This window comes from Muntiacus reevesi, chromosome 1 (assembly GCF_963930625.1).
Source record: "Muntiacus reevesi chromosome 1, mMunRee1.1, whole genome shotgun sequence".
Classification (NCBI taxonomy): Eukaryota; Metazoa; Chordata; class Mammalia; order Artiodactyla; family Cervidae; genus Muntiacus; species Muntiacus reevesi.
The window spans coordinates 82,695,379-82,714,744 of NC_089249.1; the positions used below are offsets into that span (position 1 = coordinate 82,695,379).

The 19,366-nt window shown below is 46.5% G+C and overlaps 1 protein-coding gene across 1 annotated transcript; it reads right to left on the reverse strand.

The window, feature by feature from the left end:
* Positions 1–14,012: 14,012 nt before the first annotated feature.
* Positions 14,013–19,241, reverse strand: ECM1 (extracellular matrix protein 1). The gene is made up of 10 exons (XM_065904988.1): positions 19,025–19,241; positions 17,874–17,936; positions 17,692–17,793; positions 17,509–17,586; positions 17,340–17,420; positions 16,376–16,698; positions 15,735–16,109; positions 15,030–15,250; positions 14,775–14,862; positions 14,013–14,366 (listed from the first exon to the last, which is right to left on the reverse strand). Exons 1-10 carry the CDS (start codon positions 19,092–19,094, stop codon positions 14,136–14,138), a joined length of 1,632 nt encoding a protein of 543 aa, XP_065761060.1. The 5' UTR covers positions 19,095–19,241; the 3' UTR covers positions 14,013–14,135.
* Positions 19,242–19,366: the final 125 nt, after the last annotated feature.

The window sequence follows — 19,366 nt, forward strand, 5'->3', positions numbered from 1 at the left end:
GCCCATTTTCTGATTGTTTGTTTTCTTACTGTTGAGGTGTAAGAGTTCTGAATATTTTCTTCTGGGTATACTGTTCTTCAGCAGAATTGTCTCTTACACATAACTATATACTCGTCTTGGAGCTCCCTCTCAGAATGATGTGCTATCCTTGACATCTTTGGTACTGTAGTCTGTGCACATGCTAAGTCCCTTCAGTCGTGTCTGACTCTTTGCGATGCTCAGGCTCCTCTGACCATGGGATTCTGCAGGCATGAATACTAGTTTTTCCTAATAACTGTTGTGTGCTATGAAAACTTGAAAATTTGTATTGAATATGTGGTGGGTATAATATTAAAATTAAAAATAATTTTAGGAGCATGCTGTCTGTATTAGTTTCTTACGACTGCTGTTACAAATTACCACAAATTTAGCAACTTGAAATAACTGAATCTCTACTCTCGTACAGAGCCAGAGACCAGAAGTCTGGAAGCTAGAGTCTTACAGAGCTAAAATCAAGGTATGAGCAAGGCTTCTGGAGGGCCCAGGAAAGAATCTTTGTTTCTTCCAACTTCTGGGAGCTGCCCCCATGAATAACTCTGATCTCTGTTTCCATAGCTGAATTCCTTCTCTTTTGTTGTCATATCTCACTCTGCCTCCTTGGAGGACCTTTGTAATTGCATATAATCCAAGATAATCTAGATAATCCAAGATAATTTTCCATATCCTTAGTCACATCTGCAAAGTCCCTTTTGCCATGTGAGGTAAGAGTCACAGGTTCCAGAGAAGGACCTGGATATCTTTGGGGGTCACTGGTCAGTTCCCCCCATGTTGTAGCACCAATAGAAATACAGTGTGAGCTGCAAAGACAAGCCACGTATACAATTTCAGGTTTTTTTTTCTTTTTTTTTTCCCACAGTTTTTATTAGTCACATTAAGAAAAAGTAAAATGAGATAGCTAAAATTAATTTTGGTAATATATTCACTTAACCCAATATACCTGAAATATCATGTCAACATGTAATCAAAACAAAATTATTAGTGAGAAATCTTTTATTCTTTCTGTACAAACTTGTGTCTGATCATGAAGCAAATAGTCAAGACACTCTTGAAAAAGAACACAGTGGGAGGGACTTGCCCTATAGATATCAAAGTTTGTTATAAAGCTACAGCCTGCGTAATATTGCACAAAGATGAACAAATAACAGAACGGAGGGCCCAAGAATGAACCCTGCAAATATGGACACTTGGTTTATGACAAGGGTGGCTCTGCAGAGCAGCAGGGAAACAGCAATCTTTTCACAAATGGTGCTGGGATAACTGGATCCCCAAATGGGATAAAATAAGAATCATAATCCCAATATAAACAAACATCATCTCCTGGTGAATACTAGTCTTAAATGAGACAGGCAAAACAAAAATACTTTTCAGAAGATAGAATAGGAAAGGATCTTTGTGACCTGAGGGTAGATTTTCTTTTTTTCCTACCTGAGGGTAGGAGATTTTTAAAAGCAGATGGAAAAAGCACTAAACACAGTAACAATTACATTAGATTTAAGAACTTTTCATCAAAGACACGATTTTTAAAATTTTTATTTATTTATTTTTGGCTGTGCTGGGTACTTCATAGCTGCGCGGGATTTTCTCTAGTTGGGTTGAGCAGAGGCTACTCTCTAGTTGCCGTGCTCCGGCTTCTCATTGCATGAGGAGAAGTGGGCAACAGAGGATGAGAGGGTTGGATGGCATCATCAACTCAATGGCCATGAGTCTGAGCAAACTCTGGGAGATGGTGAAGGAGAAGGAAGTCTAGCTGCAGCGCTTCAGTCTATGGGCTTGCAAAGAGTTGACACGACTGAGCTACTGAACAACAATCTCATTTTTTTAGATCAATAGCTTTATAGAAAGATGAGAGCAGAGCCTTTCTCCCCCCTACCCACCCTGCCCTTCCCCAAGGTCCTGGGGGTGTCAGCCTCACCCTCTGAGCATCCAGGTGTCCTGTAGCTGGAGAGAGCGCTATCTCATTTTTGTATGTAGTTTAAAATATTTTGTTATACTGCATGCCCTATTATATACCTTACTATACACATGCTTATACATACACGCTTGCACGTATTTTGTGTACAGAGTTGTGCACACAAAACCATGGCTGCTGTATTAAAAAAAATTTTTTTTTTATTTTATAAACTTTTGGCCACACTGCCGTATCTTAGTTCCCCCACCAGGGGTTGAACCTGTGCTTCCTGCAGTGGAAGCTCAGAGTCTTAACCACTGGACCACTGGGGAAGTCCCATGGGTGCTCCATTTAATGAGTGATTTCAGGAATTCCCAAAGATTATGTGACTATGTAACTTCTGCCTTAGGTACTGACTTTAGAACCTAACCTTGGTACTGTTGCAGGAAGGGGGACCCCTTCCAGGGCCTGAAACTGGGCTCTTGTCTAACACTCGGAAATGAATTGTCCGAAGAGACACACGCTGACAAAGCAAGAGATTTTACTGGGAAAGGGCACCCGGGTGGAGAGCAGTAGGTAAGGGAACCCAGGAGAACTGCTCTGCCGCCTGGCCCACAGTCTCGGGTTTTATGGTGATGGGATTCGGTTCCGGGTGGTCTGTGGCCAATCATTCTAATTCAGAGTCTTTCCTGGTGGCGCACGCATCGCTCAGCCAAGATGGATGCTAGCGAGAGGGATTCTGGGAAGTGGACGGACAGGCAGTGTCTCCTCTTGACCTTTCCCGAACTCTTCCGGTTGGTGGTGGCTTATTAGTTCCGTATTCCTTATCAGGATCTCCTGTCATAAAACAACTCATGCAAATGGTTACTATGGTGCCTGGCCAGGGTGGGCGGTTTCAATCAGCGTGCTTCCCCTAACAACTCCCCCCTGAGAGACTTCATACTCAAGATGCTTCTTGGGAACTGGGGTGGAGGTCTCTTTCTTCTGTAACTTCTTCCTGCTGTGCCTGGGCGTAGGCCTGCCTAGCAGAGCAGAAGTCTCTCTCTACCTGATCTAAGTTGGGGTGTTCCATATCTGAAACCAGCTTTCACTCTTGTAATAACAGCAATTTAGTTTGAAACTGTTGGCTTCTCTCAGAGATGAAATAGACAGGGGCCAAACAGGAGACCTAACAAGATGGTCATCACTGGTCCCCAGAAACAGGAGGCAACATTTGGGTTGAGGGCTGCAGGGTTTGTGACTTTTTTTTTTTTTTTTTTTTTTTTGATTGGTTGGTGGTGAAGCAACAGAGTTGTGCTCCAGGAATCTTGTGTTTAGTCTGAAGTTACCATCCTCCACCTGCGTGGGGGCTCCAGTTCTGTAGAAGAACTCAAAAGACATTGTTATGCATATTTCTTTGAGTAGGAACCAGGACCCTGTCTCAAGGCTGTACCACCATTTGATTGTTTCTCCTGTTTCTGTATTCCCTCCCTTCCCTGATTAGCAATTGTTTGAATCCACCCTTTGGAACTCAGGGAAGGCCAAGGAGGCTGAATGAAGCCTATATCCTACAGATAAGAAATGGAGAACACACAGCAGATCTGTACTCGAGTCGCTACCCCACAGAGTTCTGCTCAGTTATAATTTAGGGAACAGGGCAACTATGACTGTGATAACTTCCTGTCAAAATGGGACATAGGACTGCCTCCGTTTGGAGAAGAGGCACTGAATTGGAAGTATTCCTGAGTTCCAAGTCCTAAATCTGAGCCTTGTAAGATTAAAATCTCAATCTCTTGGTCTGCCATTTTGTTGTAACAGACCGAATTAGTAGTAGCTGGAGGAGGGATAACTGGAATTTTAATAGACAAAATAAATCTCTTTCTTTTTAGAAGAATAGGCCTGAAACCCAGTCTGGACCTGGCACTTCCGGGAGACTTTTAGCCAGGTGGCCAGTTGCCTAGTTTTATAAAAAGTAAGGTATAAGTTACTAGCTTCCAGCAGACATTGTTTTGAGAATGGTGGCATCCAAGCCTGACATGACTCAGAAAACTCAAGTGTTTAGCAATACGACGTCTAATCTGAAATTTCACCTATAGTGACACCAGGTTATTTCCCAGGATGTCTGAACCATAGCTGAGTACTCTATTTTGACTTTTAATTGTAAAATTTTCCTTAATAGCCAAAGCAGATGTCACCATTAATGACGTCAGTGTTTCTCTAGGTATGAGAAGATGCAAGAATTGGGACTCATAAAATCTCCTGAAAAGATCTAACTATCTGAAAGCCTGTTCTGCCAGTTTTTCTCAGAGCACAGAGTGCCTCATTCTTGATTTTCACCCTGAACTCCTTTCAGTGCCGTTGAAAGTCAGCAGTTGCAGTGACCATGATTTAACTTCTGTAGATGTAGATGGCAAGTGTCAATCTTCAGTTGGCAGAGCCCCTTTTGCTCATAAACTTGACCATGATTTTGAGGGGGGCATTTCATGACCATTTTATCCAATGGTGCTGAGAATGTCCATTCTCAGGTTTGGCAAAGATTTTGTTGACAGGCCACTCAATGTGCTGTTACTGGACTAGGCCATGAAACAGTATCCGAAATTCTCTGGACCACCTGTCTTGCTAACCTCTTGGTCCAGAAAAACATTCCCTCTTGTTGCTTCTTCCCATATCTAGAGTTACACTGTTATCATCGATCTCATAGGGAACTATATATTATTCCATCAGTCACACATTTGGCAGTGTAAGAAACAGCAATTTTGTAAAACAGGTGAAATACAAAGAACATAGCCAGCAGTATTAGTAAAGTCACAAGTAAGACTTAAGTTAAGAGCTTTCATTAGATGTAGCCCAGTATATCTCAGGTCATCTGACTTAGTCCACTCTGTAGAATCTTCATCTTCCAGGGAAATTATATATTGGCACCACCATCTATAAGGCACATAGCCCAGTTTCCCAGTGTTACTAGACTGATTATCCTTAGTATGATTTAATTGTTTCCAACACAGAGGAGACTTTAAACCTAAATTACCATAGGCTGGTGTTATCTATATAAATCTATCTCATAATTGTGGGAGATTTCTTTTTCCTTTGTTGAAACTTTTCTTGATTGAGCGTGAGTAATAGAAAAAGCCTCAAATTTATGGCCAGAGTCAGAGTAGGCATTATTAATTGACCCAGTGAGGGAATCCCATCTAGTAGTATCACGGTGACCTGAATATGACTATAATTTTTTTTTAAGTAAATTTCCTCAGGGCCAACCAGTTAGAGTCTTGTAGTAGAGAAATTTACCAAGGTAACCCAGAACTAGATACAGGTAATTGGCCACAAACCCAACAATTGGCTTGATTTCTAAAACTAGCATAGGATCAGGCCTATGATAGAAAAGCATTTGATTTATATGCAAAGGTCTAAGAAGTCAAGAAAACATTATAAATGATCATACGAATCAGGTCCAGCATCAGGGCAAGCTGTCTACCTCTAATGTCATCTTCTCATCCTGGTGCAGTGTAATTTCTCCTGATAAGAAGTCCTTCCATCCAGGTTGGAGACAGTCCCTTAAATTATGTCTTTTTCCAGTCCTAGTTGCAGGTCATGAGGCATCTGATCTTCATCCAAAGATAGATTACTGAGACTGTAAGGCACAGTTCCGGTGAGGCAGAAAAGGAAAGATGACCTCAACAGAAGTAGGTTACCTTTATTCAGGCAAGGAGGGGCGACAGTCGGCCTAATGACCAGGCTGAGCTCCCAGAGGGATCAGGGAGGCTTCATACTTATAGGGAGGTTTGTGGAAGCGATAAGGAAAACGTCATTCAGGCGGGATATTTTGAGTATTCTTTCGTTGAGATGATATTTGTAGTTGGGCAGGGGGTGATAAGTCTTCTGGGTGGGTGTAGGGGGTGGTAGGTTTCCGGACAGGGGGTGATAAGTCCCAGATAGATGCAACCGGCCTGGAGCATCAGGGTGGAACTAAAGTTATACTTGTTTTCTCCGAAGTTAGATGATTCAGCAAGGGCCTTTGAGACTGTTGTTCTCTTTTCTAGGCCCAAAAGACTCCTTCAGAGATAAGCTTTAGAAACAAACTTAGGGTGTTCTTTAAGAATTCAGTTAAATTTTACATTAATATCACATAACAGCAAAGAACTATCCAAGAAATGAGGCTTACTACATGCAGACCTCCATTTACAAACTGGGATTTAACATTTTTTGAAATATATTTTTCTCCCCAAAGTTACCCTCATTTTGTGTGTGTGTGTGTGTGTGTGATGAAGTTTTATTAAAGTATAAAGGAGATAGAGAAAGCTTCTGACATTGGCATCAGAAGGGGGCAAAAGAGTACCCCTCATTTTTATCAAATATAACCAAATTAAGGCTAGTTTGTTTGCAAAATAGGTCTGTTCTCACTAATTTTGGTCTGATGATTTATATAACCATAATTGATGATAGACTTTTTATTTTGCCGAAACATTTATAGAATCTCAGACTGAACTTTTAATATAAAACAGGGCTGGGAAACTCACACCAAAGGCTTATCACAGATTTTGCCTAACAAATCTAGGGGAACTCTTCCCTTTTTAAGGTCTCAAAAATTCCTTGAGATATTTGTACCTGTTAGTGAGATAACCTTCCTAGCTCATTTGATAAACTTACTGGAAACCTAAGAGTTTCAAATTCCTAGAGGAGTCAGATAGAGAGAAAATATAATTGTTTTGTTTATAACGTATAATTTTACCAAATTATTTTCATAATTAGTTTGAGAGGAAGGTTTTCCCTACTTCTGGAAAACACAAAATTCAAACCTGTAATTTCTCAGATAGAAACCATAAAAATTATAAGCATATTTGATGGTTCATTCAGTCCTTTGTTAACTTCTGTGAAGTCATCAGGTTTCTCATTAGAATACCAAGACATATCAAAAATGTTAAGAACTCCATATGATTTCTAGGATATCTGTATTAGTAATTTTACCGTACATTATAACATGAGCAGATTTATTACTCATTTGATAATCTTTTTCATGTAATTTAACCAACCAAATAAACAGTTTAATATCTCTCTTTGGGATGTTCCAGGGGCCCTCTGAAGCACCCCAAAGTTAGCTAGAGGTCAAAGGAACTTTAAAAGAATTTGATTTAGGAAGTTTAATTAAAAAGATCAATTAAAAGCATTTAGAACATTTGGTCAGATTTAGTCAATGTTGATGGGTGTATCATTTAGCTTGTTGATATGTCACAATGGGCGTAAACACCAAGGCTCAAGGTCTAGTGAAAGTCAGTTCCGCCATCTTGGACCTAATTGGCTCTAACCAGTTTTCTTATGACTGTGTCATTCTTAACAAAATCCATTTATCTAACTAATTGTAACCTAATTTTAGGCATAACTCTTTTTAGTAATTTTTTCATACTTTTTTACTGAAAGCACACTTCTTGCTTTTCTTTAGCAACCAAGAGCTAATTTTATATTAGCATTTTATAGACTGGTGAGCATTAAATACCAGTGATAATTTTTAAAACCCTTGCCTTTTAAAAACATTTTAGGATGGCATCAAATATTATTCATTTATAGTCCCAAATCTTTTTAGTTTTTCTGTAAAAGGAAATCAGTGTTTAGTAGTAAATGTTTCAAAATCTTATTTCATTTGGAAATGACCTAATTATTTAATGGACTTTCAATACTTAGTTTAGCACAACCCTTAGAAATTCAAGTTATGCCAATCTGGGGAGACTATTGTAGACAGATATTCTTAAAGAATAATTATTCTTAATAGAGTTTATATACAAACTCATACCTCATTTACATTTTTTAGACTTTTTTTACTCGAGGTAATTTCCTTGTTGACAAACCTGTAACAGGTATAATATTTAACTTATATTAAACCTAGGTACAATGAAAATATTTTACTTGATGTTAAGACATGTCTATATTAGATAGGTCAACAAACAAACATTAATATCAGGTATTTAATATTGAATATTTCCCAGTTCACCTGAACCTGGAATTTATTGTTTAATTTATTGTTTAGAATTATTTGATTTGTAAGTGCTTACCTTTTTTTAAGCCAATTAAATAGAGCTCATTTACAAATTAACCTAAAAAATATTACCCAGTGACAAAGACATACCAAAACATATTTAGACAGACACAGTGCAAGATCTAGCTTCATTTTCTAAGTTTGGTCATGAATTAGATATTACAATATAAAATTTACTAGTTTATTAAAAAAGTTGAAATAAATAACTTTTTTAAAGGCTTTTTTCCTTTTTCTCTCAGTCTCAGGAGTTAGAGATGGTCTAGATAAGTGTTCCTGAGAGCCCTGGTCTCAAGGCACAGGGACAGAAAATCAAGTTCTAACAAAATGGCGGCAGGTCTAAATGGTGGCCAGACAAAGCAAAATGGCCGTCACAAATCACAACACAGAACAGAGTTAAAACACACACATATAAACCTGGCAGTCCTCATCAGACACTCCCTTAAATACAAGAATACAGTCCCTCAGAAAACCTTCTACAGAGACACAAAACTTCAGATGTCTTCAAAGATTTCAAAAGGAGGAAAGGAAGTCAAGTTGAAAGAGGAAGGAGGAGGAGGCGGGAAAGGGGGGCAAAAGGGGTGGCCTTACAGACGTCTACCGCCACCTGCAGACACCCAGGTGTTACGGGACTTTTCCCTGGGCTTCCAGAAAAGGGAGGACTGGAACTCGGCGCTACCAGAAACCAGACCAGAAAATTCGAGTTCTCCGCCAAGAGGAGGTGATCAGTCTCCAATCCTCAGCTCAAGCTAAGGCCCTTAGACCAGATTCCTGAGTCCAGGACTGGGGGACTAGAAAAACGGGAAGGATAGGAATGGCTAAGTAGAGGAAAGAGAGAGGGAAGGGGGGAGAGGTCAATAAAGTCTCTTGTTCTTTACTGGTCGGGGCACTCTGGCCAGTTGTCCGCGTCAGGAGGAGACCAGGGACAAAAGGGTCCCAGTTGCAGCTGCTGATGTCAGTCTCAGCGAAGAAGAGTCCGCACCAGAGTTGCCATTTGTTGCAGGAAGGGGGACCCCTTCCAGGGCCCAAAACTGGGCTTTTGTCTAACACTCGGAAATGAATTGTCCGAGGAGACACATGTGCTGATAAAGCAAGAGATTTTATTGGGAAAGGGCACCCGGGTGGAGAGCAGGAGGGTAAGGGAACCCAGGAGAACTGCTCTCCACCTGGCTCACAGTCTCGGGTTTTATGGGGATGGGATTAGTTTCCCGGTGGTCTGTGGCCAATCACTCTAATTCAGAGTCTTTCCTGGTGGCGCACGCATCGCTCAGCCAAGATGGATGCCAGCGAGAGGGATTCTGGGAAGTGGACGGACAGGCAGTGTCTCCTCTTGACCTTTCCCGAACTCTTCTGGCTGGCGGTGGCTTATTAATTCCGTATTCCTTATCAGGATCTCCTGTCATAAAACAACTCATGAAAATGGTTACTATGGTGCCTGGTCAGGGTGGGTGGTTTCAATCAGTGTTCTTCCCCTAACAGTACAACTCCACTGTTGATGGATTTAAGAGATATTTAGGAGATTGGTGACTGGCTGGAATAGAAGGGAGAAGGAGAGGAACTAATTAATGACAGTCTCAGGTCTGTTGCCTAAACAACTGAGTAGATGGTGGTTCTGTTTACTGAACTGGGGCCCACAGAAGTAGCTAGTTGGAGAGTAGAGATGATGACCTCAGGTGAAAAATGCAGAAAAAATTGGACAGATTGCACAAGAAAGAAAGTTCAGTCATGTCCGACTCTTTGTGACACCAAGGACTACACGGTCCATGGAATTCTCTAGGCCAGGTACTGGAGTGGGTAGCCTTCTCCTTCTCCAGGGGATCTTCCCAACCCAGGGGTCGAACCCAGGTCTCCTGCATCGCAGGCGGTTTCTCTACCAGCTGAGTCACAAGGGTGAACCCCTAAATGCCCACCACTCAGATTATTGCTACATTTTCTTTTTCACATCTCCCATATACCCAGAGGAGTTCACTGATGAACAAGCTGAATTTGTGCTAAGGGACTTGCAAGTAGCTAGAAGGACAGTGAAAGAGCAAGTTGCACATATTGCCTCCTCTTTTCCACCTCCATTCATACTCAAATTCCTTAGAATTTGGCTTTGGATATCCTCCTCCTGAAGGTGCTTTTCACTAGAGGCATTGACTACTGAGGACTTCAAAACTGAACTCACTATTGTCCTCCAGTAAAACCTGCTCCTCCTCCTCCTGCAGAAACTACCTTACGGTTACCCAAACCTTGAACTTGGAAGTCATCCTAGACAACTCCTGCAGCAGTTTCTGTCCATCCTATCTCATGAATGCCTTTAAAAGATGTTCCCTCCCTTTTCAACCTCTAAACCAAAATTGACAAAATTCTGGATCTCAGAATTTCTCAGTTTTATTGATACCGAAGATGGTTCCAGTCTTAACCCTCTCTCCAGTTCATCTATTCCTAACTACCTGTCTGTCCATCTAATATATCTTTTTTGAAAATAAATTCATTCCCATCAGTTTTCTTTTACAGTCCTTTACAAGTGCTTATCCCCAGGTTGGCATAACTTTTTAAAAAATTTTAAAAAATGTTTATTTATTTGGCTGCATAAATTCTTTTTTTTTTTTTTAAATAACTTCTTTTCTTAACAATGCTTTATTTATTTACTTAGTTGACTGCACCAGGCCTTAGTCGCAGTGTTTGGCATATTTAGTTGTGGCGTGCAGGATCGAGCTCTCTGACCAGGGATGGAACTCAGGCCCCCTCCATTGGGAATGCGGAGTCTTAGCCACTGGACCACTGGAAAGTCCCTGGTGTGACTTCTAGTGCTTCAGAATCTTCCACAAAGTGTGACTAAGCCTAAATTTCCAACCTCATGGCTAGCTACTCCCCCACACTATTTTTCACTACCTAATGGCTCTTCAAGTACATCAACCAAACTTCTTGCTTTATTGCCTCCTGCAGAAGACCTACGTCCTGAGAATATCTATCATAGACATTCAAGTTTCCAGAGCTAAAAATCTTTAAGGGTTTTTAAAAATATTCTTTTTTAAAGAACATTTAAAAATATTCTTTACAGCCTGAAGATTTAGCACTCTGTTTGACACAAAATACTGTTTACTTTACTGAACTCTGCATACACCCAGTGGTTTGTTTATCCTCCCTTTCCCTTCCAGCAAAATCCTCCTCAAGCTTGCATTCTTCCAGGAAACTTTCCCCAGCCCCTTCAAGTAGTTAGAGTCTCTGACTCCTTTATCTGAAGTTAGCACATTTAGTTTTACTTATTCTTTTCTTCCAGTTTTATTGAGATATAATTGACACACAGCACTGTATTGAATTTAATATATTTTAAGTTTATCCATACAACGAGTGGCCATAAATGTTAACACTTTCACCTTTTGGTAACTAACAGTAATCCTATCCACGCTTGGCGGGGCTCTATGAAAGCATTCTCCTCCATTTGATAGTACCTTATTCCTTGAGAAAATTACTTCTTTTAACTCTCAGCTCATGATGCTTATATTTATTTAACACCTGACACTTTCTTCATAGCTGCTTACTACTGCTGTCCTGGTTTCATTCCTCTCCTCCCCGACAGACTGTAAATTCCTGGGGGCTGGGACTGCGGTCCTACTCTTCTCTGACTCCCTCTCCAGATTTGGCGCTGCCCTTTGCAAATGCAGTTCTAAAGCATCTCCGGGAAGGTCCCGAAGGGACGGAGCCCGATAGAGGTGCCTCTGCCGGCGCAGCTGCCCGCCCGTCCTTCCACCGGCCGGGCCCGTGAGCTGGTCTGGACCGGTACTTCGAGGGCGGAAGAGCGGACGGTGTACGGGAAAGAACCCCTGCCTGTCCCTGGCCCCTAAAGGCGATCGGAAAGGCGCCAGAGTTCCGCGCAGGGATCACGCCCTCTTAGACCGCCACACTAGCGCCCTGCCAGGGTTGTGCAGGCTCGGGCGGGCGGGGTTGCCGGCGCAGGGGCGGGTCACAGGGCATTTCTCGTTCGCTCATTGGTCTCCGTGGTGACGGACAGGCCAAGGAGCCGCTAAGACGCTGATGAGTTAGAAACAACGAGCGCAAATTGTAAACAATAAGTAAAAGACTGTGGAAGAGTGGAGGGAACGGCTAGTGTCAGTCTTAGAGCGGCTGGGGCTCAGCTAGTCCCCAGCTGGGGAAAGACATTGGTCTTTGTTCCGCCCCTCTTTCTCCGAAGCCTGGGCAGAGGAGGTCCTGCTTTCTGGAAAGTTGTCCAGGCAACAGAATCAAGTTGACTCGTCTGCATGGGACCGAGCCTTCATTGTAGTTCTTTCAGCTTCGGTCTAGGGGCTACGGCAACCTCCCTTCAGGCACTGGTGCGACACTGAACTGGCCGCCCAGGTTCCTGCCTGCCTGTCTGTAAGAGGCAAATCTGAACGCGTACTCTGCTTGAAGCCGCCGGTATCCTTGTGGGCAAAAGGGCCAAGATCCACTTTAAGGCTTGTGGATGAGTCATCGTGAACTCGGGTGGCCTCGGCCTGCAGCAGCTTGAAACAGGGTTTCGGTTCCGGCTTAGAGACTGAGGTTGGGTCTTGGCTGAGAGAGCACGGAATCCTAGCTTTAGATGTGTGGTCAGTGACAAGGCTCTGGCCCTTCAGCTTTGTAGAAGAGAGTTCTCATGGAGATGGAAAATAGTGAAACAGTTTATTAGGAGGAAGAAGAGTACAGTACATGCAGTAGTCATATGGGTGGACTCAGGAAGTCGCACTGTCTTGGTAATTTGAATGACTTATATGGGGCATTTCTTCTGGGTTTTCCTTTGGTCATTCGTTTTAACTTACCTGGTTCTTTTTGGTATATCTCAGGATCCTCCTGTGTGTGCAGGTATCTCTCAACCAAGATGGATTTCAGCAAAGAGGTCTGTGGATAACTTAGCATCACTTCCCTTTTAACCTCCAAAGAGTTTTCTAGTTGGGATGGTCTCCTTGACTTGGAGAATGAGAAATACATGGTCTGGTCCCTAATCTCTTTATCTGGGCAGGGCCCAGCTTCCTCTCTCGATTGTCATGCTATTGATATTTTGGAATTTCTGTCCACAGGGAATGAACTCCGATTGGGATGGGCATCTACCTCCTACCTTAATTTGTGATGAGCTCCTGCTGATCTTTCCAGTCACATGTGGGAGGAACCACGACCGGAGTCAGGTCGTTTCAGCCTTCTGTATAAGCTACCTCTTCTCCTGGGCTGTACCTGCCCCTGGCACCTTCTGCCCTCCTGGAGAAGCTCTGCCCTCACCCGGGCAGAGGCCTCCCCTGGTGCACTCCTACCGCCCCCAGCCCTACTCCCAGCTTGGGCCCGGTTATCACGTGCTACGAGCACATTGGACTCGGCAGCCCTGCACCACACCACCAATCACACCTGCTAGGTCCCTTCCTGGAATGTGAGCATCCTGAAGGAAGGAACTGTGTGTTTTCCAAATGGGTATCCCACAGCCTAGCACAGTACACATCGATAAGAATTCAATAAATGTATACTGAAGGACTAAACACACGGACTCCATGGATTAAAAGATTAAAAAATGTCACGCAGAGCTGTGGCATTCTAGGGGCTCGCCAAAGACATGAATCATAACTTTTTCACTTCTGAATCCTGATAGCCAGCTAACAAGTGACATTCCTTTTAAATGTGTAAATAAATTCAAGATGGTTTCCCGGGTGGCTCAGTGGTGAAGAGTCTGCCTGCCAACGCAGGGGACACAGGTTTGATCTCTGGTCCGGGAAGATCCCATGTGCCTCGGAGCGGCTAAGTCTGCTCCACAACTACTGAGCCTGTGCTAGACTGCCCGGGGACTGCAACTGCCGAGTCCACGCGCACACCTCAGAACCGGCACTCCGCAACGAAGAAACCACTGCGATGAAGGCCAGGCATCACAACTAGAGAAACACTCACACAGCAAAGACCCAGCACAGCCAAAATAAAGACAAAGAACAATAAATTCAAGATGATAAATACTGATGTTAAGCCGTTTAGTTGTGGTCCCAACACAGCCAGTGGAAAGACTTCTGCTGAGCTTGTGGGGGTGGGGCAGTGAGCCTCAGGGGCCAGTCACTGAGGAAAATCTGGGCAGGCTTGCAAGGGTGTGTTTGTGTGAGACAACAGACACAACGAGGCCAAATACAAGAGGTGTTTACTGTAATGAGTATTCCAGAAGGGTGGGGTGGGGTGGGGTTCCCCCAATCTGATCCTCCAAGGCTCTGGGGTGACTCACTCTTCCTTGGGCTCAGAGGTGGGGCTGCTGCTTGTTTCCTGAGTTGGGCCCCGCTCCCTGGGGCCCTTGGCATCCCTAGTGTCCCCAGTCACTAAAGCCACATTCCTCAGATAATTCGTGTTGAAGCAGTTGACCTGTTCATCCCCAGGACTCAGTTTACAGCAGAGGGCAGAGTCTCGCCAGAAGTTACGTCGGGAACCACACAGGTCATTGATAAAGGCTGATTTCTGGTGACAGAATAAAGAAGAGGTGATAGGGGAGGAGGGCTGTCAGAAGTCAGGACTGGTTACTTGGATGTCCAAGTTCCCCTTCCCTCTGCTTCTACTGCTCTCTCCTTGGATCCCCCAACCCCTGGGGCCCAGAGGGAGTACAAGGCTGCCTTCCACAGACAGACAGACTCCTTGTGACAGATGTGACCATTTGGAAATGTCAGAGGCCCAGAGGCGGCATCATAGGTGCTTAGAGGTGGGGAGCAGGTCAGGTCAGAGATGAAGACTTCTGGAGCCAAAAAAGACCTCCCCACTGGTCCTCATCGTTTCTGAGGGCTGGTTTGAGGTACTCAGAGAAGCAATGGCCCGCTGTGCCAGGCCTCTCCCTCCTCTGCATCCTTGGGAGACCCCTGCCCTCACACTCACCTCCTCCTCAGCACAGCAGGCCTGTTCTGGCAACGGCAGGTCACAGCAGCGGGCAGTTACTTTCTGAATCAGCCCAGGAATCTGCTTGCTATGTTGGTGGAAAGGGGAAGGGTCAGGGTCTCTGAGAGACCCTAGGCACCAAAATGGTGTTTGCAGACCATGATTTTGCTCTTCCTAATAGTGTCCCAGAGGGTGCCCCAGAAGGGAGTTTTGGGGGAAGGGAAGAGCACTGGGGAAGAACTAGGTAAGACTCACTGCTTGCTGAGAACTCTTTGGTTTCCACAGAGGTGATTCATGAGGTTGGGGGTGATTCGGCTGAGGTCAAGGGTCAAGATATCCCGGTCATAGTTGGGATAGGGAGCCCGACGGGCGAAGCATTCATCTCGGAGGGGGCTAGGTGGGTAGCGGCAACACGAGTGGTGATGGGTCTTTATAGCCTGCTCCCGGTCACAGTACCCATCGAGGGTATCCTCCCACTGTGGACCAGAGAAAGGCAATCAGATGACTGGACACTGGCCCTCCTATCCCTCTGCTTCCCTCACTGCCTCACAGGATGAGACGCGCACTCCCTGCCCCAGGTGCTGAAAGGGGAGGGCAGAGAGGCAGCTGTGGATGTGTGGGGCTGGGAAGGGGGAAGGGGTAGCAGCACAGCTGAGGTTCAGAGCTGGCCACGGGAGATGTGCTGGAACAGTAGACGGAGAGGATCAGGTGAGGCCAGACGGGTGGACGGCAGACAGGTGCACATGGGGGGTACTGGGTGGACACGGCCAGGATGGAGGCGCACGATGAGGAGACTTGGACGAGGAACACAGTGGATGGACGGACATTCACAAGCAGGCAGATGGGCAGATGTGCTCACAGCAGGTAGCTAGGTACGTGGATGAATAGGCCAGCGGGATCAGAGGTCTGAGACGGGTGGGCAGGCAGACAGGCTCTTGGGATGCCGAGACGCCCACTTACGGCCTTCCAGGTACAGGTGTGGTTGTTCCCCTGCCGGCAGCAGCGCTGGAACTCTGCCTCCAGCCGGGTCAGGGCCTGCAGCTGCCTTTGGATGGAGTCCGTGGCTGGGAGGTTGCGTGGCACCGAGCGGAAGCGTTTTAGGTGGCAGATGTTCTTGATATTGTCCACTGTGGGTAGCCCAGGGGGAAAGGGCAGCTCGGGGCCCAAAGAAATACCAGGCTGGTGGCTGGGGCAGGCCCGGAGCTGGTAGTGTGGCCGGGGAGCTTCCTCCTGGAAGCAGGATAATCGAGCCTCCCCCTGCTTTTTGCAGCACCCGTGGGGTTGGGTCTTGACCGAAAACTCGGCCTCACAGAACCGGGTCACTGCGTCTTCCCACTAGAGTAAGAGGAGTGGGTCAGTCCAGCAGCCCACTCTCCACATTCCTGTCTTCCTCCCAGGCTCCAGGAAAGGCCCCTGGGCAGCAGATAAGAAAGAAGTGGAGGCTGTCCTCCACGCTTCTGCACACGAGGCGGCCCAAGGGACAGCCAATGAGAGGGACCTGAGGTTCCTGCACACCCAGGCCTAGGCCTCTAGTCCTTGAAAGACACACACACAGTCTGGGGGTTAAAGAACACCCCCAGGATCAAGAGCCCAACTCTTACCACGAGTTCTGCACAATCCAAGCGGTTCGTGGGGTTGTGACAGCGGCAGCAGCGAGAATATCCTGTCTCCAGCAGATTGAGGGTCTCACCCTGACGGCTGAGGTGGGAAAAGCCAGTCTGTGGCAGGTTCCAAGGGCCGTACACCACATGCTGACGACTAGGAAGGCAGATCTGGTCCAGATTGTCCAGGGAAGGCCGCCCAGGGGGGAAGCCATCCAGCCGGTGACCCCAGCCACCTCGGGGTCGGCCCTGTTGGCAGTGCTGGGCTGGATTCCAGGACTCGGGCTCTGGGGGGCTATGGTCCATGGAAGGAGCTGGCTTTTCTAGAAAAGGGAAAACAGAGTGGGAAGGGGGAACATGTGGAGGGGCAGTGAAAGGCTGGATTAAGTTGGGCGGATTGAGAGAACTTGCAGTTGAGGAGAAAGGGTTGGAAGGATACAGAAGAAAAAGAGAAGAAATGAATTTGTGGCTCTTACCTTCAGAATGACTGACTAAAAGGAAAAGAGTTGAGTCACGCAAGGTGTCACCCTTATAGCTCCCAACCCCAAATCATGCCTGCCCACTGTGTTGCTTCCCTGGGCCCAGAATCCCCGCTCCTCACCCCACCCCCAGCAGGGTCTGAGCCCTAAAGAGGGGGAGGGACAGACAAAAGCTGTCAGTCACTCTCTCTCTGCTTAGATTGGAAGGTCAACACCCCTTGATATTGGAAAGGTGGGTCTACTGGGGTAGAAAGAGACAGGTAATCAGAAATCATGTTGGGATGGGCACCTCTAGAAGACAGTCATTTAATCTTATAATTTTATAAAATAGATATTATATCCCCAGCTTCACAAATGAAGTAATAACTAAGGCTTGGAGAGGTAACTTACCCAAGGTTATTACACAGCTAGTCAGTGGCAGAGACCCCAGAGCCCATGCTGTCAGTCAAGGGAGGCAGGAGGGCAGAAGGGAGGGACTCACTTACCTTCCTTCTGTTCAATAGGAACCTGGGGAGGGGGCAGCTCCTCTTGGAGGGGGACAGCTTCTTGAGGGAGAGGGGGACCCCCTGAAAGTCACCGAGAACACAAAGGAGCAAGGATCAGACTGTCAGCAAGATGTGGTGGGTGGGAGGGAGGGAACGGGGAAGCACTCACCTTTCTTTTCCACAGGGAGCTGGGGAGGGAGCAGCTCCTCTTGGAGGGGGATGGCCTCCTGTGAGGGAGGGGGCTGCACTACAGAAAGGGGTGTGTGTGAGTAGCCTACCCCTTCTTCCCCTCCCCTTCTGAAGATCAGGGTGTAGGCCAGACTAGAAACCTAGAGGTGCAACTGAGACTTACCTTCACTCTGTCCCTCAAAGTGAAGGCTATGCTGGGCGGTGTCTGGGTGACCCTGGGGGAGGGCTCTGGTCAGAGGTGGGGAAGGGGGTGCAGCATAGCCCACTAGAGGCAAGAAGGCAGAAGGTCAGAGCCTGCGTTTCCTCCTGGAGCCCCGGTACCATGCCATGCCCCCAAACGCTTACCTTCTTGGAGGGGGTGCGTCAGGGGCTCTGGCCCTAGCTCTCTCTGCCCTGAAGTCTTGAAACCTGGAAGAGGAAGGGTGAATCAGAGGTGGTTTTAAGGGGCTCTTTCCTGGACCTGGGTACGGGAAGGGGAGACACTGGAGGTCAGGAGCTTAGAAAAGATGACCAAGACACTAGAAATCTATTGCTCCTGCCCCAAACACACCTAGTCAAGACCTATTCAGTGTGATAATCTGACAACCTCACTTCCACCAGGCTGAGTCTTATGTCTCCCAAGTCTTGGCCTAAGGAACTGTGACATACAGGGCTGGGCAGGAGACCTTAATCTTGGGTCAGTGTCTTTCCCTCAAGAGCTTCTGGGCTCTTCCCACAGTTCAGACCTTGAACAGGCCGGAGCCTCACCTGCCTGTCTGTTCCAGCCTCCTGCCTACTCCAGGCCCTTGAAACATCTTTGGGCCTCTGGTAAGGAGCCCACACAGAAGCTGAAGTGCCACCCCTGCAGCTAGTCTCAGATCCTCATTAGTTTAGGTCTGTTTAGGACCTGGGGAACTGGACGGTTCAGGACTCTTGAAGCAAATCACCCCCCACAGCCACAGCGAAAGGACTCGCTTGTAGCTGATCTGCAGTCACGAAAGGCCAGGACTGGGAGGGACAAGACTGAGCCTCCCAGAGATAGGTTAGACCTATGACGATCTCTCAACAGTTTCCCACAGTAACGTTCTGTTGTGTGAGCTAGAGGGGCTGTGCCTGGTCCCCTGTGGACAGGTAACACCCTCTCACGTCCCCTCCTAATCAGGTGAGGAGTCATTCAAGGTTGCCTGGGGCAGCGCACCGGTTTTGAGCAGCCGGGGTGCTCCTGGTCTTCTCTTCCGGGTGATAGGTCACACACAGCAGGCCCCTCACTCGTGAATTTACCTGCCCTCTCAGTTGTCCGTCTGACTCCAGCTGTGTTTCTTGGCAACAGTCTTGACCAACCCCTGCCCTTCTGTACCCTTGCTCCCCCGCCCTGGTTAATGGCCCCAGCGCCCAGGCCCACCACAGGCCTGCACAGAACAGGCAGCCAAACGGGCTACCTTTCTGCTGGTGACAAGCCATCCAGGATGGCTGGACCCAGGCCCCCTTTCCAAGTGCTGGCTCCAAGCCCAACTCACCTCCATCAGAGGCCACAGAAGCAACAGTTAAACAGGCCAAAACCAAGGCTGCTCCGGACACAGTCCCCATCCTGGGGCAGGTACAGGTGGGCGGCCACCCAGTAGGTCCTCTCAGGCGGATCTGATTGCAGGGCCGGGCAGATGGGAGCCTGCCAGTCCAGTTGCTGCAACTGCTATTGTGAACTTCAGAGCCAGCTCCTTCTCCTCTTTATAGGCTACGAGAGACAGCTCCCGCCCTCCTCAGCTTCCTGCCATGACTCAGGCCCAGCCGCTCCTCCTCTGGCAGTCACTCCTTTCAAACTCGCCCTGAAACCTCCTGAGAGGACCAAGAACAGAGGTGCA